The sequence below is a fragment of the Oncorhynchus clarkii genome, chromosome 28, assembly GCF_045791955.1.
Source record: "Oncorhynchus clarkii lewisi isolate Uvic-CL-2024 chromosome 28, UVic_Ocla_1.0, whole genome shotgun sequence".
In the NCBI taxonomy this organism is placed as follows: Eukaryota; Metazoa; Chordata; class Actinopteri; order Salmoniformes; family Salmonidae; genus Oncorhynchus; species Oncorhynchus clarkii.
Genome location: NC_092174.1, coordinates 18,863,844 through 18,889,472, shown reverse-complemented (window position 1 = coordinate 18,889,472; position 25,629 = coordinate 18,863,844). Strand labels below are relative to the sequence as shown.

Sequence of the window (25,629 nt, the reverse complement as noted above, 5' to 3'; positions counted from 1 at the left end):
CAGAGGTCTGTCAAAAGCGCAGAGAGCATCATGAAGAACAAGGAACACACCAGGCAGGTCCGAGATACTGTTGTGAAGAAGTTTAAAGCCGGATTTGGATACAAAAAGATTTCCCAAGCTTTAAACATCCCAAGGAGCACTGTGCAAGCGATAATATTGAAATGGAAGGAGTATCAGACCACTGCAAATCTACCAAGACCTGGCCGTCCCTCTAAACTTTCAGCTCATACAAGGAGAAGACTGATCAGAGATGCAGCCAAGAGGCCCATGATCACTCTGGATGAACTGCAGAGATCTACAGCTGAGGTGGGAGACTCTGTCCATAGGACAACAATCTGGCCTTTATGGAAGAGTGGCAATAAGAAAGCCATTTCTTAAAGATATCCATAAAAAGTGTTGTTTAAAGTTTGCCACAAGCCACCTGGGAGACACACCAAACATGTGGAAGAAGGTGCTCTGGTCAGATGAAACCAAAATTGAACTTTTTGGCAACAATGCAAAACGTTATGTTTGGCGTAAAAGCAACACAGCTCATCACCCTGAACACACCATCCCCACTGTCAAACATGGTGGTGGCAGCATCATGGTTTGGGCCTGCTTTTCTTCAGCAGGGACAGGGAAGATGGTTAAAATTGATGGGAAGATGGATGGAGCCAAATACAGGACCATTCTGGAAGAAAACCTAATGGAGTCTGCAAAAGACCTTAGACTGGGACGGAGATTTGTCTTCCAACAAGACAATGATCCAAAACATAAAGCAAAATCTACAATGGAATGGTTCAAAAATAAACATATCCAGGTGTTAGAATGGCCAAGTCAAAGTCCAGACCTGAATCCAATCGAGAATCTGTGGAAAGAACTGAAAACTGCTGTTCACAAATGCTCTCCATCCAACCTCACTGAGCTCGAGCTGTTTTGCAAGGAGGAATGGGAAAAAAATTCAGTCTCTCGATGTGCAAAACTGATAGAGACATACCCCAAGCGACTTACAGCTGTAATCGCAGCAAAAGGTGGCGCTACAAAGTATTAACTTAAGGGGGCTGAATAATTTTGCACGCCCAATTTTTCAGTTTTTGAGATGTTAAAAAAGTTAGAAATATCCAATAAATGTCGTTCCACTTCATGATCGTGTCCCACTTGTTGTTGATTCTTCACAAAAAAATACAGTTTTATATCTTTATGTTTGAAGCCTGAAATGTGGCAAAAGGTCGCAAAGTTCAAGGGGGCCGAATACTTTTGCAAGGCACTGTATAGACACACCCAACGTGTTTTAGTAAAATCAACTATATGCATTGAGCTTGTCTGATGCTTTAAGCTTACTGTTTGTTGAAATAAGACAAACGACTCAAGAGGGAGCCAGCGATTTAGATAACCAGAAAAAAAACTTAACCTGACCCAACCATCCTCCTCCTGCTGGCTTCTCAGATTCTGCCATTACTCTCCTGAAGTTGTCGGTAATAGGCTACACTAGGAGTCGGTAACCTTTCATGTGGTATGCCAATTTATCTTACCAACCTAAAAAGTAACTTCTATTGTCATTGCCAACTATGTAAAAATATCCCACATAAAGCCAAGGCTATTTGCGCAAGGGATAAGAAGCAGTGCTTGACTTGGGCAGGAGATCACTGGAGCAGAGTATCAGTACATCAAATGCTCTACTAATTGATCTCTTGTTCCTCTTATAGAATATTAGCTTAAAAGTATTGTGGAGCTCCTGCACCTAAATACAAATAGCACCAGCACCCAAAATGAGTACCAGACCCTATTTCAGTCCAAAGCAAGCACTGATAAGAAGTAACCAGGTTGGCCTATTTTATGACGTTTCCACTGGATCAGAGCATGACATTTTTCTCTTTCACGCTGGGTGGTTATCAAAAGGGATAGAGCTGGAAAGATTTTTCAAATTGACAATAGTTCCTCGATGTAGGCTTTGACAATGGATGTTTGCTTTTTGAGGTGAAGAAAACATTACTTTGGGACAGGGGCGCAAATTTGATTTTATAAGTGTGGGGGACGTCACATTATTTTAAACCGACCCCTCGGAGACATGGTCCTAAAGCACACCGTTAATGGGTGGTGAGTTTAGCCAATCAGATCTCCAAAATGGGCACATTAATATGCCTATTGATCTCCAAAATGGGCACATTAATATGCCTACATTTGCGTGCAGGCCAGGCAGCCTTTAGGCCTATGTAAATTACTTCTATGCGTAATCAGGTGCGCGTCCTTACCTTAACATTGAAAGGAGTGCTCCAAACAAAAGACACTTACTAAATGTAATTGAATTAACTCATAAATGGAATGAAAGAAACCAAAACTTGTTTCTCACAAGTGTAGCATAGGTTGTGCGCTCTGCAAACAATGTCCACTCCGACAATTAGAACGGTAACACTGGAATAATAATGTATTGAATGCATTAACAGAAATTACCATAACCAAATAAACATTGTAGATTAGAGATGATAGGAATGAATGGTAAATGTACTACTGGTGATACAGTATAGGTAATAGGGGTGTAATATACACTAACCATCAAACGCAAACAATTCACACAATGAAGTTATGAAACAATGAATGTGCACAGATTAGTGGGAGAGCGCGCATTCTGTAGAGAGACGTGCATCTGGGCGATGCGTGGTCAATCTGACATCTGCATTGGCCATGCAGCATTTACGGTGACACGGCCTCTGCAGAAGTCAGGGCATTCATACTTCTTGTGCTTTGCTGAGCTGTGCAGAGCTGTTGTGAAGGACGTTGTCAAGGAAGTGAGTTTATGTTTATACAGGATGTACCGCCCCCACCTACCGTCAGCTAATCATGTATATAGAGCCCTCCGCATTGTTACAACATTTGGAAGGAGCATGGTGATGCGGTACAACCACATTTTCGGATCAAGCATAAATTGGCTTTTAGTCTGGGCCTCCCACAATGCATTAGTTCACTGAGATGGGCGCAAATATATCAGCACTCTGTGGTACCATTCTATGAGCTTGTGTTGCCTACCACTTCTCGGCTGAGCTGTTGCTGCTCTAACACGTTTCCACTTCACGATAACAGCACTTACATTTGACCAGGGCAGCTCTAGCAGGGCGGAAATTTGACAAACTGACTTGTTGGAAAGGTGGAATCCTATGACGGTGCCACGTTGAAAGTCACTGAGCTCTTCAGTAAGGCCATTCTACTGCCAATGTTTGTCTATGGAGATTGCATGGCCGTGTGCTCGGGTGAATCATAATTGCATCAGGGACAGGCACCCTTTTCCCTTTATAGTGCACTACTTTTCGCCCTATGGGGTGAAAAGTAGCCTTGCATGAGCCTTGGCATGTGCGAGCCAGAACGGCTCATAAAAACAGGAGCCTATCTCCTGTTTCTGTAGCGTGAGGCAGCTTGATGTACAAGTACACCGCCTGGACAGGACGCTAGTCTATTGCAATGCCTTACCCCAAATCTATCTCCTTAATGCTGAGTGCCAAGCAGAGACGCATCACATCCCAATTTTACAGTCTCTGTATATCCTGATCAAAAGTAAACTAGAAATGGGAATAGGGTGCCATTTGGGATGTAGCCAGAGGTTGGTTCTAAGAGAGGGAACAAAGCTCCAGGACTGTAGAACAGAGAGTTAATTCATCTAGATCATAACAGTGTCATGCATTAAAGTTATTGTGTCTGGGGAAGGACTGTGTTCCAAATGGCACCCTATTGCCTCTATAGTTCACTACTTTTGACCAGGGCCCTATTGGCCTTGTTCAAAAGTAGTGCACTACATAGGGAATAGGGCTTTCATTTTGAACAGGGACTGATGTGTGCTGAGGTGATACTTCACATCAGGGGCCTTCATGATGGTCACCTCCTCTTCTCATCATCACAGGGAAACACACACACACTAAACTTCCTCACATTGTTTAATACGTTGATATGGGGTTTTGGAGGCTGGAATGTTTGCAGAGAAATAATTCAATTAATTTTGGGGGAGCTGAGAGAAAGAGGACAAGATCGACAGGGATTGCATGAGGAAAAAAAGTTCAGATTGAAAGAGAGGGGTACTGAATGAAGGAAGGAAGTTGTGGTTCTTACCCAGTGGTGTATGGTATGTTGATGCCTCCTAGGTTGATGCTCTCACAGCCCACTATGAACAGAGTAGAGAAGCAGAGAAGAGATACCCCACTACAGATCATGGCCAGCTTGGCTGACTCTCTGGCTCCCAGCTTCAGCTTCTTAATTATGTAGCCCCCCAGGACTATACCCACCCCAGCACTGGGCACGATGATCACACCTGTGACAGCAGGAGGCAGAGAGAGAGAGGCAGAGAGAGAGGCAGAGAGAGAGAGAGAGAGAGAGAGAGAGAGAGTCAACGATGCGGTCTCTAGAACTCATAGATTAGATCACAGCAATCTGTTTCACATCTAGACGTATGTTATTCTACAACATCATTTAATTTGGGCCTCCTGTTCACTTTCAAACACATCATCCAAACAGAAAGAGCAGAGTAGAAGCTCCTTTTTAGGGGATTTCTGAGGAAGCTTTAAGACGGCTAGCTGTACAACTAATGTTCAGTGGACGGAGTGAAGGCCCAGCCAGCAGCCATGAATAATACAAACACTCTTCCTTAAAATAAAAGGGGCACCTGGGAGATGGTCAAGTAGTGAGTGTTAAAACTCACAGTGACCCCACTCACGTGGAGTAATCTTAAAGACACAGACCCCTTCAGGCTGTCCCGGAAGTGTCCCTGACTAAGGAGCTTTTGAAGACAAGGGCTCTAACTGACCTCTGTGGTGAAGCTGGAGACAATAGACCTGTGTTCCAAACAAGGGGTGTTAGGTGTGTATTGACTGAACAAAAATATAAATGCAACATGTAAAGTGTTGGTCCCATGTTTCATAAGCGGAAATAAAAGATTGCAGATGTTTTCCAAACGCACAAAAAGCTTATTTCTCTCAAAGTTGGTGCACAAATTTGTTAACATCCCTGTTAGTGAGCATTTCTCCTTTGCCAAGATAATCCATCCACCTGACAAGTGTGGCATATCAAGAATCTGATTAACTAGCCTGATCATTACACAGGTGCCCCTTGTGTTGGGGACAATAAAAGGCTACTAAAATGTGCAGTTTTGTCACAAAACACAATGTCTCAAGTTTTGAGGGAGAGTGCAATTGGCATGCTGACTGCAAGAATGTCCACTAGAGCTGTTGCCAGGGAATTAAATGTTCCTTTCTCTACCATAAGCCGCCTCCAACATCATTTTTAGAGAATTTGGCAGTATGTCCAACCAGCCTCACAAACACAGACCACGTACATTGCGTTGTGTGGGTGAGCGGTTTGCTGATGTCAATGTTGTGAACAGAGTGTCCCATTGTGGCGGTGGGGTTATGGTATGGGCAGGCATAAGCTATGGACAACGAACACAATTGCATTTTATCAATGGCAATTATCAAGTGAAATCCATAGATTAGGGCCTAATAAATTTATTTCAATCGACTGATTTCCTTATATGAACTGTAACTCAGTAAAATCAATGAAATTGTTGCATGGTAGGCTTATATATTTTTTCAGTATAGATGTGTTTACTCGGGCTGTCAAATGATAAAAATAAAATAAAATCTGTGGCTACGGTTCTAGACAAGTCTCTCATTCACCATTGTGGCCTTACTGTAGCTGGTATTTGTGACTGAGACTTATAAAAGTGTGCTTCAAACAATGGACATTTGTGATCGCTAAACATACAAATATGATTATTTATTAATAGCTTTGAAACAAGCTCTAGTTGCGGACTCAACTGGACTAGATTGTGAACAACTCTTGGCGGAAACTCTCAGCTTGACTGCCGCGAGGGAGATTAGCACAATATCGTTCACGAACTGCAGTCATAAGTGCGATTTCATGTTATTTTTTAGTAGGGGAGTTAGGCTACATGCAGCTAATTACATGTTGTACACAAAATACATTACATCGACATGTTTGTACAAACTTGGCTGTTGTAATAGTTTTGCGAACATAAACACAACACTAATCTCTCGTGTACAGATGAAACTGCAAGAATCTGTCAAGGCACATAAAATGATGTGAATACGAGCAGCAGTAGTTCCTGGTTTGGGGTTTTCGTCATTGATTATTTTGATTAATTAAGATTGGGCGAAGGCGGTGCTTACATTAGTGCGGTGACTTCACAAGCCCGTGTGTGGAGGATAAACGGTTTTCACACCCACAAAGTCAAAATTGGCTATATTGTAAAAATTCATGAAAACAAAAATGTATTTTTTGGCTATGATAAACACGGGTGAAATTAGCAGAAGAGAGGAGTTTGGCTGGAAGTTTCCGTTTGCGAGGGAAGAGAATTTGCTTCCTTCCTTTGCACAAAGGTAATAACAACTGTTAATGGGATTCCCCCCTCCAAGTAAAACAGGAAATGACAAACTTTCACATGAGAATTTTACTTCTGGGTAACTGAGAATAGCATAACAAAAACAGGCAGTCTAGAGATGTCATGTTCTACTTAGCTGCTGATTTTCACAGACAGGCAGAAAACTGTATTCGCAGCCACAGCCAAAAACAGAGTTTTACAGAAATGTATCTATCACGATTAATCGCAAATTCTGAATTTCCTTCAATTGAGCTGTAATTTAAGATTCTTTATACAAACAGCATTATGAGAATATTGATGCCTTGATTTTGTCCAAAGTAACAGTTAGAAAAATCTGGTCATTTGATAAAGCTCTTTCTTTAACCTTAATATCAACTTGTTTTAACATTACACTGTTGTTTTTAGCTGTATAGATGTATTTATTATGTTTTCGGTGTATTTTTAACGCTTTCAATGTACGCTCAAAATATACAAAGTGCACTAGAATTGCAAAAAGTTTAAAGTTAATTGAGTAGATAATAGATGTGTATTTACCTGTGTAGATACTGGGAGTGTATTTACCTGTGTAGATACAAGGAGTGTATTTACCTGTGTAGATACTAGGAGTGTATTTACCTGTGTAGATACTAGGAGTGTGTTTACCTGTGTAGATACTAGGAGTGTATTTACCTGTGTAGATACTAGGAGTGTATTTACCTGTGTAGATACTAGGAGTGTATTTACCTGTGTAGATACTAGGAGTGTATTTACCTGTGTAGATACTTTACCTGTGTAGATACTAGGAGTGTATTTACCTGTGTAGATACTAGGAGTGCATTTACCTGTGTAGATACTAGGAGTGTATTTACCTGTGTAGATACTAGGAGTGTATTTACCTGTGTAGATACTAGGAGTGCATTTACCTGTGTAGATACTAGGAGTGTATTTACCTGTGTAGATACTAGGAGTGCATTTACCTGTGTAGATACTAGGAGTGCATTTACCTGTGTAGATACTAGGAGTGCATTTACCTGTGTAGATACTAGCGCTGGATGCCGGGATGCCAAACTGTGACTCGATGAACTTGGGTATGAAGGTGATGAAGGCGGTGACGATGGCGCTCTCTGCAGTGTAGGACAGGCTCACAAACAGGAAGGTGACATTACTCAGGATCCTCACTGCAGCCTTAGGCAGCTCTACACAGGGATAGGGAGGGAGAGACAGAGAGAGCGAGGGAGAGAAATAAACATGTAGGGGAACAAGACAGCACTTTAGCAAAATGAGCATAAGACAGACAGACACAGGGAAGGCTGACGGACCATTTATATTATGGAGCTATGCAAGGGTACATCTGCTCACCAGGAGGACATAAAGGAGTATGTACAATGTACAGTAATTCACATTCCTATTCAGATTCCCCACTACCTTAATAGGAAGAACATTTTATCTGCCCATAATTAGAATGAAACCTCATTACAGTAGTACCCTATATACAGTGCCTTGCGAAAGTATTCGGCCCCCTTGAACTTTGCGACCTTTTGCCACATTTCAGGCTTCAAACATAAAGATATGAAACTGTATGAAGAATCAACAACAAGTGGGACACAATCATGAAGTGGAACGACATGATCCAGAAGAGGACTGGCCATCCCACATATGCTCTCTCTAATTCTCTCTTTCTTTCTCTCTCTCGGAGGACCTGAGCCATAGGACCATGCCCCAGGAATACCTGACATGATGACTCCTTGCTGTCCCCAGTCCACCTGACTGTGCTGCTGCTCCAGTTTCAACTATTCTGCCTTATTATTATTCGACCATGCTGGTCATTTATGAACATTTGAACATCTTGACCATGTTTTGTTATAATCTCCACCCGGCACAGCCAGAAGAGGACTGGCCACCCCACATAGCCTGGTTCCTCTCTAGGTTTCTTCCTAGGTTTTGGCCTTTCTAGGGAGTTTTTCCTAGCCACCGTGCTTCTACACCTGCATTGCTTGCTGTTTGGGGTTTTAGGCTGGGTTTCTGTACAGCACTTTGAGATATCAGCTGATGTACGAAGGGCTATATAAATAAATTTGATTTGATTTGATTTGATTCGACATTTATTGGATATTTCAAACTTTTTTAACATCTCAAAAACGGAAAAATTGGGAGTGCAAAATTATTCAGCCCCCTTAAGTTAATACTTTGTAGCGCCACCTTTTGCTGCGATTACAGCTGTAAGTCGCTTCTGCCCCTGAACAGGCAGTTAACCCACTGTTCCTAGGCCGTCATTGTAAATAAGAATTTGTTCTTAACTGACTTGCCTAGTTTTGCACATCGAGAGACTGAAATTTTTTCCCATTCCTCCTTGCAAAACAGCTCGAGCTCAGTGAGGTTGGATGGAGAGCATTTGTGAACAGCAGTTTTCAGTTCTTTCCACAGATTCTCGATTGGATTCAGGTCTGGACTTTGACTTGGCAATTCTAACACCTGGATATGTTTATTTTTGAACCATTCCATTGTAGATTTTGCTTTATGTTTTGGATCATTGTCTTGTTGGAAGACAAATCTCCGTCCCAGTCTCAGGTCTTTTGCAGACTCCATCAGGTTTTCTTCCAGAATGGTCCTGTATTTGGCTCCATCCATCTTCCCATCAATTTTAACCATCTTCCCTGTCCCTGCTGAAGAAAAGTAGGCCCAAACCATGATGCTGCCACCACCATGTTTGACAGTGGGGATGGTGTGTTCAGGGTGATGAGCTGTGTTGCTTTTACGCCAAACATAACGTTTTGCATTGTTGCCAAAAAGTTCAATTTTGGTTTCATCTGATCAGAGCACCTTCTTCCACATGTTTGGTGTGTCTCCCAGGTGGCTTGTGGCAAACTTTAAAACAACACTTTTTATGGATATCTTTAAGAAATGGCTTTCTTCTTGCCACTCTTCCATAAAGGCCAGATTTGTGCAATATACGACTGATTGTTGTCCTATGGACAGAGTCTCCCACCTCAGCTGTAGATCTCTGCAGTTAATCCAGAGTGATCATGGGCCTCTTGGCTGCATCTCTGATCAGTCTTCTCCTTGTATGAGCTGAAAGTTTAGAGGGACGGCAGGTCTTGGTAGATTTGCAGTGGTCTGATACTCCTTCCATTTCAATATTATCGCTTGCACAGTGCTCCTTGGGATGTTTAAAGCTTGGGAAATCTTTTTGTATCCAAATCCAGCTTTAAACTTCTTCACAACAGTATCTCGGACCTGCCTGGTGTGTTCCTTGTTCTTCATGATGCTCTCTGCGCTTTTAACGGACCTCTGAGACTATCACAGTGCAGGTGCATTTATACGGAGACTTGATTACACACAGGTGGATTGTATTTATCATCATTAGTCATTTAGATCAACATTGGATCATTCAGAGATCCTCACTGAACTTCTGGAGAGAGTTTGCTGCACTGAAAGTAAAGGGGCTGAATAATTTTGCACACCCAATTTTTCAGTTTTTGATTTGTTAAAAAAGTTTGAAATATCCAATAAATGTCGTTCCACTTCATGATCGTGTCCCACTTGTTGTTGATTCTTCACAAAAAAATACAGTTTTATATCTTTATGTTTGAAGCCTGAAATGTGGCAAAAGGTCGCAAAGTTCAAGGGGGCCGAATACTTTCGCAAGGCACTGTATTTCAACTTAGTAAACTTAATTAGAACATAAAACGAGGCAATGGGCTGTTATTATAGGGGCGGCAGGGTAGCCTAGTGGTTAGAGCGTTGGACTAGTAACCGGAAGGTTGCAAGTTCAAACCCCCGAGCTGACAAGGTACAAATCTGTCGTTCTGCCCCTGAACAGGCAGTTCCTAGGCCGTCATTGAAAATAAGAATTTGTTTTTAACTGACTTGCCTAGTTAAATAAAGGTAAATAAAAAACAATTCCAAGTCATTTGTTATAGTGCGAGAGAAGTTCAGCTCTAGCTGTATATAGCGGTCTGTGGCAGCAACAAACCATGCCAAGCATTTATAGACTACGATCAGTATCAGTAACTAGGTTTCCATAAACTTGTCGAGTGATTTTGTGTCGACATCTAAAAAAATTGCATAGAAAAGAGACGCGACAATTGCCTGCTACAGTGAGTTTCCAATGAACTGTCTAAAAACAGCTGGACGTAAGGACGTCAACACCTAATAAAAACAAGTCTTTATATTATCCTTGCCCTGTAAAGAACAAATATTTTTATAATTGAAAAAAAAAAGTATTTTTCAAACAGTAGGCATTTAGAATTAAACGTGGAGAGGAGCTTTATAGTAACGTGATGACATCATGTGCCCCTCGTACCTTGACAATTATTTGGCAATCATAAGTTTCCATCATTTGTTGCAATAAAGGAGCGGTAGCTAGACTAGCGAGCCAGCAGCCGGAGGGCTGCCAGTTCGAATCCGATGGGAAAAATCTGTTGAGAAGCGAGTTGGCAACCGGAGGGTTGCTGGTATCAAATCATAGATACCATTGCCTGCCGTTGTGCCCTTGAGCAAGGCACTTAACCGCCCACAACAACAGCTCCCAGAGCGCCCAGTGTGGCAACCCCCCGCAACTCTCCAAAACCTGTACGTGTATCTTTTAGGGGTAGGGTTAAAAGCGGAAGTAACATTTCAGGTGGACCTTGTGTGCAATTGAACAATAAAGTGATCTTAAAATAAAGAATGTTTGACAAAAGAAAACCCCACTCCTGTAGAAACAGATATAAATGTTGTTGATCTTTAGAAAACTTCTCCTAGATCTGCCCGCAATTAATTTTTGTGTGAAATTGTTGTTGAATAAACCTGGTCAATGGAAACCTACAAATTCATAGTATATGAGAGGCAAGAGTCAGTGAGATAACCCTGCTTCTTACAGCCTCAATAGCACCCCAAATTGCAACCTAATAGCTATATAGTGCACTTCTTAGGGAATAGGGTACCATTTGGGACATACTGTATCCTCTCTCTCTGTATAACATACCTTTAATGTCTTTCCCAAAGCCCATGGATGATGTAACCTTCTGACTCTTGCTGTCGGCCTTCTCCTTGGTGATGTCATCATCGCTGGACACGTTGTCCAGGGTGATCTTTTTCCTCTTCTTCTTCTTCTTGTTTCTGGGAGGCAGCTTCTTGGGGAAGGCGAACATGGGGAATATGACCAGTAGCATGGCAATGGAACAGAGCAGGAAGCCGCTCCACCTGAGAGAGCAGAGAGGGTTTAGCTTAGTGATGGGGGCGGGGTATCGATTCTCAAAAAAAGAACAAAAATGTATTAAACAATTGCTAGGTAGTTAATGTTAGCTAGGCCTAGTCAGCTGTACCTGCGCTAAAGCTCGTGTATTTTTCCTCCTCTACCTTGTTCTTCATCTTCTTTTTAAATGGTGAGCCATCATGTTTTCAGCACTGTTCACCGGAGGTGCTACCTTGTCCCAGACCTGCTGTTTTCAACTCTCTAGACAGCAGGAGCAGTAGAGATTCTCTGAATGATCAGCTATGAAAAGCCAACTGACATGTACTCCTGAGGTGCTGACCTGTTGCACCCTCTACAACCACTGTGATTATTATTATTATTTGACCCTGCTGGTCTTCTATGAACATTTGAACATCTTGGCCATGTTCTGTTATAATCTCCAGCACAGAAGAGGACCACCCTTCATAGCCTGGTTCCTCTCTAGGTTTCTTCGTAGGTTTTGGCCGTTCTAGGGAGTTTTTCCTAGCCACCGTGCTTCTACACCTACATTGCTTGCTGTTTGGGGTTTTAGGCTGGGTTTCTGTACAGCACTTTGTGACATCAGCTGATGTAAGAAGGGCTTTATAAATACATTTGATTGATTGACTTTTATTTCCATGACTGATCAAAACTAATTTTATCATGGCTTTCTCTTGTCCCTCTGCAGCAGACATGGTGAGCAATATGTTTGGAACATCAAATCGCAATAAAAATCACAGTATTGAATTGCAATACATATCGTATCAACATCTAAGTTTTGTGATTTCATATCGTGAGGTCCCTGGGAATTCCCAGCCCTAATGTCAAGTGTAATGTAAAGTGTTAATTTTGTATATGACAGTGTGTCTAAGACTATTTTCCTCTCAGGGAGCAAGCCTAGCGGTTAAGAGCGTTGGCCAGCAACTGAAAGGACACTGCTTCAAATTGCCGAGTTGACTACAGTAGGTGAAAAATCTGTCGATGTGCCCCTGAGCAAGGCACTTAACACGAATTGTGCCAGTAAGTTGCTCTGGATACGAGCGTCTGCTAAATGACTAAAATGTAAATATAAAAATGACATTCAAGTTTCTTATCCCATCCCTGTCCTATGATCTGCAATGAGTTCAATAGCACATTCCCACAACACACAAGCCCCAAATTAAACAGCATGGAACACTGGAAGAGTAATAGTGCATTTGGAAAGTATTCAGAGATGTTCGATCTGGTTCAAGTCCGGGCTCTGTCTGGACCACTCAAGGACATTCAGAGACTTGTCCCAAAGCCACTCCTTAGTTGTCTTGGCTGTGTATTTAGTGTCATTGTCTTGTTGGAAGGTGAACCGTCACCCCAGTCTGAGGTCATGAGTGTCCTGGAGCAGGTTTTCATCAAGGATCTCTCTGTACTTTGCCCCGTTTATCTTTCCCTCGTTCCTGACTAGTCTCCCAGTCCTTGCCACTGAAAACCATCCACACAGCATGACGCTGCCACCACCATGCTTCACCATGGGGATGGTGCCAGGTTTCCTCCAGACGTGGCGCTTGGCTTTCAAGCCAAAGATTTCAATCTTGGTTTCATTAGACCCTCGTCTGAGTATCCTTTAGGTGCCTTTTGGCAAACTCCAAGCGCCTTTTACTGAGGAGTGGCGTCCGGCTGGCCACTCTACCATAAAGCCCTGATTGGTGGAGTGCTGCAGAGATGGTTGTCCTTCTAGAAGGTTCTCCCATCTCCAAAGAGGAACTCTGGAGCTCTGCCAGACTGACCATCGGGTTCTTGGTCACCTCCCTGACCAAGGAACTTCTCCCCCGATTGCTCAGTTTGGCCGTGCGGCCAGTTCTAGGAAGAGTGTTAGTGGTTCCAAACTTCTTCCAATTAAGAATGATGGAGGCCACTGTGATCTTGGGGACCGTCAATGCTGCAGAAATGTTTAAGTATTGTTTTCTAAAAACTACAACTATATATATATAAAAAATAAAAAATAAAAAAAATTAAAAAAAACTGTTTTCGCTTTATCATTATGTGTAGATTGATGAGGATTTTTATTTTATTTAATACATTTTAGAATATGGCTGTAACGTAACAAAATGTGGAAAAAGGAGTCTGAATACTTTCCGAATGCACTGTATGTACATTATTTCAAATCCCACATTTGACAAGCTAACATGTACATAACATACATTTCTATCACCACCAATCAATCCCATCATATTTAACATATTAGGCCTAAGCATTAACAATCAAATATGTAAACGTCTAAATATAAACAAATATATATATACGATTTTATTAGATATTTTATAAACAATACAAAACACATACAAACAACTAGATCATTACATCAGACCTGCCCAGAACCACTAGCCCCCCCCTATCTCCAGCATCTGGCCTCAAACTGCACCTCAAACTGCACCATTTTGTTTCTCTCTGTCGCCCACGCACATAAGTTTTTTTATAATAAAGAATTTCACCTTTCCATTGTGTAAACGACAGGCTGATGTACAGTTTTTGAGTATACATTTATTTTAAAGAAATTATGAGAATAGTATTGAAGTTGGATGTATTTGAAAATATCGACCATGGTCAACCCACAATTGCAATTGTTGTCATAGAAATAAATGTATTTCCTATTACAAACTAATTTACAGTTTCTATGCCTTTAGTATTCCATGTGGGCCAATTTATCAATGAATTCTGAAAAGATATCGAACGATTGTTCCATACGGTTGTGTTTCTAGTGAGTGATATTGGTTCTTGTAAAATGTGTTTCATTTTCTTCCATATCATTAGTATTATTAACTATGAAGTTGTAATGTTCCTTTGAAAATAGACACATAAAAATGTTCTGGGTATTAGCGTATCTTCAATATGTACCCATTGTGCATTTAACTATATGTCGCAAGTACAAGCCTAGGTTGAGAGTTCATACAATTCCAAGTCTGGAAGATTAAAACCACCCTCAGACTTAGGAAAATTTCAAACTTAACTTTTTATTCTATGAAATGTATTTTCCAATATAAAAGGTCTGTTATGACCTACTATTATTTTTTAAAGAACGTCTTCGGTTGGATAGCAGTCGCTGTCCATGGTCCTGAAAGACCATGTAGCTATGTGCATAATAGCAAAGTTAATCAGCATATTGGTGTGGAGAACATTGTGGAGTCAGCGGCAGCAGCAGAGTGAGGAGACGAGAAAACAGCACTTGCCTTAAGACAGATCCTGCTTCTGTTGCCTGTTTGAGTGTTTGTTTAATAGCCTACTGATTCCATGAGCTCCAAGCCTCATTCAACCACAACATGTCAGATTAAGCAATTTAACAAATCCGGCCCTTTAAAATATTTGTTATGCTGTAATAAAGGATTTACACTTTTTTTCCATTAGAACAGCCTCTCAGGTATTACTTAAAATGTCCTTAGTGTTATTTACACTGTTCCAAATGGTCAGAAAAAATAATATTGTAATATAACAGCACCTGTTTTAGGCTGGGTTTCTGTATAGCACTTTGTGACATCTGCTGATGTAAAAACGGCTTTATAAATACATTTGATGGATTTTTTCATTGATCGCACTTCCCCTTTCCCTCTTCAGCAACCAGTAAATATTCCCTCGTTTCGAGTTTCTCTTTCATGTCCTCTGCATCTCTTTTGCTGTCACATATGTTAGGGTGTTCAGAGTTTGTAATAACCAATTTATTGATGCGAGTATGATAGGCTATAGGTCAGGCCCTATTGGTCACGTGCATGCTAATGCATACATCTGTCACGTAAAGAGAGCAAAGGTTGAGGGATTAGGGAATCTATTTCCTGAACAAATTAGGGATTTTGGTAACAGAACTTTTCAGTCAAAAATTGCTATAAGACAATGCACACAGTCTGTGTTTATTTTTTACCACAGCAAGTCTGAACCCAAATCAATTGCGGTCGGACTCCCCGTAGTCATTTGTGTGTCTTATTTGATCAAACAGTGCTCATAAAGCATCAGACAAGCTCAGTGCATATAGTTGATCTTTTTTAAACACATAGACTGACACAGGGTGTGTCTACATGTAGTAAAATACATGTATAAAAATTGACTATTCGATTGGTCGAAAGAACAGGCTATTCTCGGTTGACCAAAGATTTTTTGGGGGGTGGAGACAGCCCTAAAGACAAGCCATGGCTTGTTGGGTTTGAGTCGCAGTGTTGCTTTAGCTACAGATTGGTTCACGGTAGTAAATAACTGACCGCTCCATTCTCTCCTGGTTACATGATGATTTTGATATATCGGTTTTAAAAGGCTTATGTGATGTCTGGTTTCTTTATATAACCACAGTCTTGTTGATACAAAACTGAGCTACTCTCTACCCATGCGTCCTATCGGTACGCGCATGCGCCTCTCTAACATTTCTATTCAATCGCATAATTTAACATATTCAGTGAAAAGTCTGGAACATTACCAGTTGCCAATGAAGCGGGGGTCGCTCTGATCGATGTTGACGATAGTCTTGGGGTCGACGTAGAAGCCGATGAGAACTCCTCCCATCAGGTACCCAGCAGCCGGACCCAGGGCTCCCATCACGTACATGACAGCTGCAGAGAGAAAGAAATACATGATGTGAGGCATAAGGACAAATGTACATGTTGAGAATGGATAAGAAGAGTTGGAATGCTAAGAGAACAGAGAATAAAGAGTATGGATGCATCCCAAATGGCACCATATTCCCTATATAGTTCACTACTTTTGACCGGAACCCAAATGGGGGCAACGTCATCTATCTAATGGTGCTAATGCTACTATGAACATGATATCCTCAAACACCTCAGCCAGAAGTGGATAGGGTTGCGTCCCAAATGGCACCCCATTCCCTATGAAGCGCACTACTTTTGACCCTTCACTATCGAGGGAATATGGTGCCATTTCTAGACACAGGCTAGGCCTTCCCTTTCTGTATCATCCAGCAATTCACACCCACATGACACAAAACTGCTTAATACTGTGTGTCATCACATCATGCACCAAGCAGTCTTCCTCCTGACTCAGTGTGGCAGCAAAACACAGGAAGTTGTGAGCCCCAGCTGATTGTGTGGACATGGGTTCCTGTCCAAGGCCTGGAGGCCAAGTTGCAGGCCCAATCTCTTATTTGAGCAGAGTACTATTTTTGCTTGCGGCACCCGTTATAGAACAGGCTCCGATGCAGACACACAGCAGCAGGAGCGTGGGCCCCAAAACGGCACCCTATTCCCACCCTTCTCCATGCTCACCCCAACACCAGTGTTTTATGTTAATGTGATCTATAGTGTTATTGTGTTTCCATCAGGAGTGTGACATTGTTCACATTCACATTGTGAAATGCAGCCTAATGACCAGGCGCCTCATTTATAACTGTTGTGTAAAATTCGCCAAAAATGTCTGTGTACCATTTCTGAAAAAATATAAACATATTGATTTATAAACCTTTATTTGCTGTATAATTTGGAACTATTGGCATTAAGGCCAAATCAAAAGAAACGCAAAAGAGCGTGTACATGCTGGAATTAGAATGCACGGTAGTGAATGGCAAAAAACAGATGGGCCGCGAGAGTCAATGCCGTCAACAGCGTCATGCCTGTAAAGTGAGCGGATAAACTGCCAGAAAATAGACTGTTTGTGAATTGTTTTGTATAGTTAAAAGGGTCGAAAACAATAACTTTATGCCTACCGCTGTTGATTTCGAGCACAGGCATATAGCCAAGGCAGCTGGGAAACTCGAGGAACTCCATTCAAGAGAGAATACTGTTACGTATACTGATCAAGAATATAAACGCAACATGGAACAATTTCAAAGATTTTACTGAGTTACAGTTCATATAAGGAAATCAGTCAATTTAAATAAATTCATTAGGCCCTAATCTATGGATTTCGCATGCCTGGGCAGGGGCGCAGCCATGGGTGGGCCTGGGAGGCCATAGGCCCATCCACTGGGGAGCCTGGCCCTGCCAATCAAAATGAGTTATTCCCCACAAAAGAGCTTTATTACGACAGAAATACTCCCAGTGGTTTTCGGTTGTGAGGCCGGTTGGACATACTGCCAAATTCTCTAAAATGACGTTGGAGGCGGCTTATGGTAGTGAAATTAACATTCAAATATCCGGCAACAGCTCTGGTGGACATTCCTGTAGTCAGCATGCCAATTGCATGCTCCCTCAAAACTTGAGACATTTGTGGCATTGTGTTGCGTGACAAAACCACACATTTTAGTGGCCTTTTATTGTCCCCAACACAAGGTGCATCTGTGTAACGACCATGCTGTTTAATTAGCTTATTGATATGCCACACCTGTCAGGTGGATGGATTATATTGTGTGCACAACATTTTAGAGAAATACGCTTTTTGTGACTATGGCACATTTCTAGGAACTTTTATTTCAGCTCATGAATCATAGGACCAACACTTTACAAGTTGCATTAATATTTTTGATCAGCATAGAAATAAAGAGACTAGCTGAATTCTTTATAAACTGCTCGGGTGTATTAGCTACAACTCGCCTCACACTCATAACAGAAAACAGGTATGGTGGCTCCCATAGGACATATAAGGTGAGTCAAAAGAAACACAAAACAATAATTCACAAGGGCTACATTGCTAACATCATGACAATATAAATTGGCATACGCTACGCAGTGTATGTGAATTGATGCTCTCTAATCTTGTGCGCACATTTTAACGGCGTCTTTTCCATGTGGTTTGGCATGCAAAAGACAAATTGTTGTACAATATTAAGTTTATCTATAGATTATTGGGTTCATATGTCCTGCCTTGGTATAGACCCCGAGATTAAATAGGCAATGATGTCACGATCCTATCGCACAGCAATACTGTAGCCTACCCATATTTTACTTAAGCTACCGTTCTAATCTTTAGCAGTAATTTGTGATTTATCTGGAAAAGGATTGTGTCCAGTTTCTGAAAGACAAAACAATGGCAAATTGTCGTGGACCTGTCAGCAGAACGTTTGTTGAATTCAATTTTTTGCGTCAACTTTTCCCCTCAACCTACAGTGCCTACAGAAAGTATGTACACCCCTTGACTTTTTCCATATTTTGTTGTGTTATAGCTTGAATATCAAATTGATTTTTTGGGGTCACTGACATATACACAATACCCCATAATGTCAAAGCAGAATTATGTTTATTTACAAATTCTTACAAATGAAAAACTGAAATGTCTTGAGTCAATAAGTATTTAACCCTTTGGTTATGGTAAGCATAAATACATTCAGGAGTAAAATTGTGCTTAAGAAGTTACATAATAAGTTGCATGGACTCATTCTGTGTGCAATAATAGTGTTTAACATGATTTTTGAATGATTACCTCATCTCTGTACCCCACACATACAGATATTAGTTACACTTTGGATTGTGTATAAATATACCCAGTGACTACAAAGATACAGGTGTCCTTCCTAACTCAGTTGCCGGAGAGGAAGGAAACAGCTCATGGATTTCACCATGATTTTAACGGCTGTGAAAGGAGAAAACTGAGGAAGGGTCAACAATATTGACAGTGAAAAGAAGGAAGGAAGGAAATGCACTTTAGCGTTGTGTTGTATTGGATCTGCGCCAAACATATTACTGAGTATCACTCTCCATATTTCAGGCATAGTGGTGGTTGCATCATGTTATGGGTACGCTTGTAATGGGTGAGGACTGGGGAGTTTTTCAGGATAAAAAATAAACTGAATGGAGCTAAGCATAAGCAAAATCTGTTTGTCTGCTTTCCACCAGACACTGAAAATTGAATTCACCAAATCTACACTGGAGTTGCTTACCAAGAATACAGTGAATGAGGCCTCCCGGGTGGCGCAGTGGTTAAGGGCGCTGTACTGCAGCGCCAGCTGTGCCATCAGAGTCCCTGGGTTCGCTCCCAGGCTCTGTCGTAACCGGCCGCGACCGGGAGGTCCGTGGGGCGACGCACAATTGGCCTAGCGTCGTCCGGGTTAGGTAGGGGTCTCATCGCGCACCAGCGACTCCTGTGGCGGGCCGGGCGCAGTGCGCGCTAGCCAAGGTTGCCAGGTGCACGGTGTAGCCTCCGACACATTGGTGCGGCTGGCTTCCGGGTTGGATGCGCGCTGTGTTAAGAAGCAGTACGGCTGGTTGGGTTGTGTATAGGAGGACACATGACATTCAGCCTTCGTCTCGAGCCCGTACGGGAGTTGTAGCAATGAGACAAGATAGTACGATACCACGAAATTGGGAAGAAAAAGGGGTAAAATTCAAAAAAAAAAAGAATACAGTGAATTGCCCGAGTTACAGTTTTGACTTAAATCTAATTGAAAATATATGTCAAGACGATCAATGATCAACAACCAATTTGACAAAGTTTGAAGAATTTTGAAAATAATAAAATGGACAAATGTTGCACAATCCTGGTGTGGAAAGCTCGTTGAGATTTACCCAGAAAGACTCAGCTGTAATTGCTAAAGGTGCTTCTACAAAGTATTGACTTAGGGGTGTGAATACTTATGTAAATGAGATAATTTCATGTTCAATACACTTCAAAAAACATGTTATCACTTTGTAATTATGGGATATTGTGTGTAAATTATATACATTTGAATCCATTTTGAATTCAGGCATTAACAAAATGTGGAATAATTCAAGGGGTATGAATACTTTCTGAAGGCACTAAATATGGTTGGGCAGGCAACCATAAAAAATGCAATAACAGTACTTACACTTTTATTTCTCGGGTGTTTTTTGTTTTTTGACTTTTTTCTTTATCTTTTATTACTGCATTGTTGGGCAGAGCAAGCAGGAAAGATATTTCACTGTATATAAACATTTTTACATTTTTGTCACCTTATCCAGAGTGACTTACAGTTAGTGCATTCATCTTAAGATAGCTAGGTTGGACAACCACATGTCACAAGCATAGAAAGTAGGGGGGAGGTAGTCAAATGCAAGTGCTGGTTCATGGGTCGAGGTTAGGAGGATGATTTAAAATACTGTTTGAAGAGGTAGGGTTACAGATGCTTTCAGAAGATGGGCAGGGACCCTGCTGTCCTAGCTTCAGGGAGAAGCTGGTTCCACCATTGGGGTGTCAGGACAGAGAAGAGCTTGGACTGGGCTGAGGGGGCGCTGCCCTCCCTTACGGGTGGGAGGGCCAAGAATCCTGAGGTGGAGTACTCCGGTTGGGGTGTATGGTCTGAGCATAGCATGAAGGTAGGGAGGGGCAGTCTCTTAATGTAATTGGGCTCGTGCAAACTTAACTTCATACATACAGTTGATGTCGGAAGTTTACATACACTTAGGTTTGAGACATTATAACCCGTTTTTCAACAACTCCACACATTTCTTGTTAACAAACTATAGTTTTGGCAAGTCGGCTAGGACATCTACTTTGTGCATGACACAGGGAATTTGTCCAAATATTGTTTACAGACAGATATTTCACTTATATAATTTATTTCACTGTATCGCAATTCCAGTGGGACCTCAGAAAAAAAATTGTAGACCTCCACAAGTCTGGTTCATCCCTGGGAGAAATTTCCAAATGCCAGAAGGTACCACGTTCATCTGTACAAACAATAGTACGCTAGTATAAACACCATGGGACCAAGCAACCGTCATACCGCTCAGGAAGGAGACGCGTTCTGTCTCCTAGAGATGAATGTACTTTTGGTGCGAAAAGTGCAAATCAATCCCAGAACAACAGCAAAGGACTTGTGAAGATGCTGGAGGAAACAGGTACAAAAGTATCTATATCCACAGTAAAACGAGTCCTATAAATCGACATAACTTGAAAGGCCGCACAGCAAGAAACCACCATAAAAAAAGCCAGACTACAGTTTGCAACTGCACATGGGGACAAAGATTGTACTTTTTGGAGAAATGTCCTCTGGTCTGATAAAACAAAAATAGAACTGTTTGGCCATAATGACCATCGTTATGTTTGGAGGAAAAAGGGGAATGCTTGCAAGCCGAACACCACCATCCCAACCATGAAGTATGGGGGTGGCAGCATCATGTTGTGGGTGTGCTTTGCTGCAGGAGGGACTGGTGCACTTCACAAAATAGATGGCATCATGAGGATATATTGAAACAACATCTCAAGAAAACAATCAGGAAGTTAAAGCTTGGTCGCAAATGGGTCTTCCAAATGGACAAAAAAAAACAAGCATATTTCCAAAGTTGTGGCAAAATGGCTTGACAACAAAGTCAAGGTATTGGAGTGGCCAACACAAAGCCATGACTTCAATCCTATAGAAAATTTGTGGGCAGAACTGAAAAAGCGTGGCGGGCAAGGAGGCCTACAAACCTGACTCAGTTACACCAGCTCTGTCAGGAGGAATGGGCCAAAATTCACCCAACTTATTGTGGGAAGCTTGTGGAAGGCTACCCTACATATTTGACCCAAGTTAAACAATTTAAAGGCAATGCTACCAAATACTAATTGAGTGTATGTAAACTTCTGACCCACTGGGAATATGATGAAAGAAATAAAAGCTGAAATAAATCATTCTGACATTTCATATTCTTAAAATAAAGTGGTGATCCTAACTGACCTAAGACAGGGAATTTTTACTAGGATTAAATATCAGGAATTGTGAAAAACTGAGTTTAAATGTATTTGGCTAAGGTGTATGTAAACTTCTGACTTCAACTGTAAATTCTACTTCAATGTAAAATATCCGCTATTAAATTTGACTGTATACAGGTATAATAAACCACACTGCCTATGATATTGCAAAACTTGAAATACATATAGCCTATCTATTTACTAGGCAACTAGGTCCAATTAAATTAGAGATGCGCATGATCATTTGTTGTATGTTTTCCTTTGGGAATATGAACCCATTACGGCCAGAAAATGAATATATTCTGTAATGGTTATGAAAATTAAATAAATAGGTAAAAGACTGACTAATTATAAGATTAATTACAAGATTTAGATTTAAAAACAAATAAAATCTAAAACAAGAATGGTTGCGTTCTTGTTCATTTGTTTTCCTATTTTTAGTTAATAAGCTTTTAAAAATATCCCCAATTTGCACAAAATACTTACTTGCAGATTGCAATTAAATATTTTAACCACCAAGTCACAAAAAGTCTGCGGGGAGGGGAGTACATTCTCACATTAAGTCATTTTTAATAACATTGTGTGTGTGAAAACTGGCGCATGCACATTTTAGGGTATATTTTGTGCATATGCAGTTTATAAATGAGGCCCCAGGACCCTGGTCAAAAGTAGTGCACTATGTAGGGAATAGGGTGCCATTTGGGAAACATCCCATCATCATTGTCTGGCTCTTTGTGGAAATGCAGTCCTCATAAATTGTTGAATGAATTGAATGTGAAATGCTCCTGTTGGTTTCTACATGATGCAATTGCCCTGTAATAAAAACAGGATGACGTAAGCATTGAGGTAGAAAAATAATTTTTTAAGTTTCTCTTTGGAGGCACAAATGCTTTGTGCGTGTGTGTGACTGTGGAGAAATAAAGTTGACAAGTGACCCCGTTCCCCTACTGCTCTTCTGTCAGTCACCCTAGACCAAGGCAGATTCAGAGACATGTACAGGTTTTGAACTGGTTGTCCTGTACAGACAGCGTGGTTCATTTGAATGGGGAACAAAGTGGTGAACTACCCATTCAGTCAGAGTCCATTATTATCATTAATACATTGCTTAATTACATACAGTATATTCTTAGGGAGCTGTTCTGTGTCTCTACAGCCCTGAGTACATGAGCTCATATGGGTGAAATTAGGTGTTTTACTGTTAGTGTCTGTGTCCTGTACTCATAAAGGAGATTGATGCAAGCGTAACGGGCCGGATGTTACAGGAAAATTATGCGAGCCTCAGCCTGGCAGCTGGATCAATTGGGACCCTGTGACCTTGCGGGAGGGAGGGAGACTGGCGGCACAGGGTCAGGCACAATGAAATGTGGGATGACTGCATCGTCATGGCAACCTGCTGACACTGCACTGTCATCTTACAACTATCCAACAAATCTGCTTTATTTCACATAGACAGCCCCCCAGATCACAGCCCCAACTGAAACAGAACTGCCTGTATGACCAAATGTAAAGGACACCAACTGAAGCCATATATATATACATTGCATTCAGAAAGTATTCACACCCATTGACTTCTTCCACATTTTGTTGTGCTACAAATTGGGATTGAAATTGATTTGTCTTATTTTTCTCAACGATTTACACAAAATATTCTGTAATGACAAATTGGATTAAGATTTAAGATTAATGAAAGGATTTCAACCCCCTGAGTCAATACATGTTACAATTGCCTTTGGCAGCCATTATGGCTGTGAGTCTTTCTGGGTAAGTCTCTAAGAGCTTTGCACACCTGGATTGTTCAATATTTGCCCATTATTATTTTTGAAACTCTCCAAGCTCCGTTAAATTGGTTATTGATCATTGCTAGACAGCCATTTTCAAGTCTTGCAATAGATTATCAAGCCGATTTAAGTCAAAACTGTAACTCGGCAGCTCAGGAACAGTCCATGTTGTCTTGGTAAACAACTCCAGTGTATATTTGGCCTTGTCCTGCTGAAAGGTGAATTTGTCTCCCCGTGTCTGTTGGAAAGCAGACCAGGTTTTCCTCTCAGATATTGCCTAAGCTCTATTCCGCTTATTTTTATCCAACCCCCCAAAAAATGTTTTACTCGCTAGTCCTTGCTGATGACAAGCATGTCCATAACATGATGCAGCCACCACCATGCTTGAAAATATGAAGAAAATATGAAGAATGGTACTCGGTGATGTGTTGTGTTTGCCTCAACAAGGACAAAAGGCACATTTCTTTGCCACATTTATTGCACTATTACTTTAGTGCCTTATTGCAAACAGGATGCATGTTGTGGAATATTTTTTATTGTGTACAGGCTTCTTTTCACTGTCATTTAGGTTAGAATTGTGGTGTAACTACAATGCGGTTGATCCATCCTCAGTTTCCTCCTATCGGGCCTCCCAAGCGGGTGAGGTGGTCTAAGGCACTGCACTGGCTAGCCGTGCCACTAGAGATCCTGGTTCGAGTCCAGACTCTGTCGCAGCCGGCCGCGACTGGGAGACCCATGGGGCAGCGCACAATTGGCCCAGCGTCGTTCGGGTTAGGGGAGGGTTTGGCCGGCAGGGATGTCCTTGTCCCATCGCACTCTAGCGACTCCTGTGGCGGGCCGGGCGCATGCACGCTGAAGAACACCATCCCAACCGGTCGCCAGGTGTACGGAGTTTCCTCCGACACATTGGTGTGGCTGGCTTCCAGGTTAAGCAGTGTGGCTTGGTTGGGTCGTGTTTCAGAGGATGCATGGCTCTCGACCTTCACCTCTCCCGAGTCTGTACGGGAGTTGCAGCAGTGAGACAAGACTAACTACCAATTGGATACCACATAATTGGGGACAAAAAGGGTTAAAAGTAACAACAAAAAAGCCATTAAACTCCATAGCCAAACTGTTCCAAAATCACCACTGACCTCATGGTGAAATCCCGGAACAGTTTCCTTCCTCCTGGCAACTGAGTTAGAAAAGATGCCTGTATCTTTGTAGTCACTGGGTGTATTTATACATCATCTAAAGCGTATGGCGGTGTCAGAGGAAGGCCCAAAACATTTCTAAAGATTCCAGTCACCAAAGTCATAGACTGTTCTCTCTGCTACTGCACGGCAAGCGGTACCGGAGTGCCAAGTCTAGGTCCGAAAGGCTCCTTAACAGCTTCTACCCCCAAGCCATAAGACTGCTGAACAATTAATCAAATGACCACCCAAACTATTTACATTGACCCCCCCCCCCTTTGGTTTTTACACTGCTGCTACTTGCTGTTTATTATCATCTAAGCAGTTACAAATTACCTCGTCTAACCTGTATCCCCGTACATTGACTCGGTACCGGTACCCTCTGTATACACCCTCATTATTGTTAAGTAATTATATTGTGTTACTTTTTAAATTACAATTTTTTGAACTCGTTTTTGAACTGCATTGTTGGTTAAGGGCTTGTAAGTAAGAATTTCACAGTAAGGTGAAATTGTATACCGGTTGTATTCGGTGCATTCCTGTGACAAAAAAAATGATGTATTTGAATTAATAACTTATTATTATTTTGTATCTATCTACCAATAGGTGTCCATCTTT

The 25,629-nt window shown here is 41.5% G+C and overlaps 1 protein-coding gene across 1 annotated transcript in view; it reads right to left on the bottom strand.

Annotated features, from left to right (window-relative positions):
* Positions 1-25,629, bottom strand: part of LOC139386890 (solute carrier organic anion transporter family member 5A1-like) — a 39,591-nt gene that overhangs the window by 6,490 nt on the left and 7,472 nt on the right. The window contains exons 3-6 of the mRNA XM_071132755.1: positions 15,961-16,093; positions 11,304-11,521; positions 7,369-7,533; positions 4,075-4,273 (exon numbers count right to left, since the gene is read on the bottom strand). Of these exons, the coding sequence (XP_070988856.1) occupies positions 4,075-4,273; positions 7,369-7,533; positions 11,304-11,521; positions 15,961-16,093 (715 nt within the window). The remainder of the gene's footprint in view (positions 1-4,074; positions 4,274-7,368; positions 7,534-11,303; positions 11,522-15,960; positions 16,094-25,629) is intronic.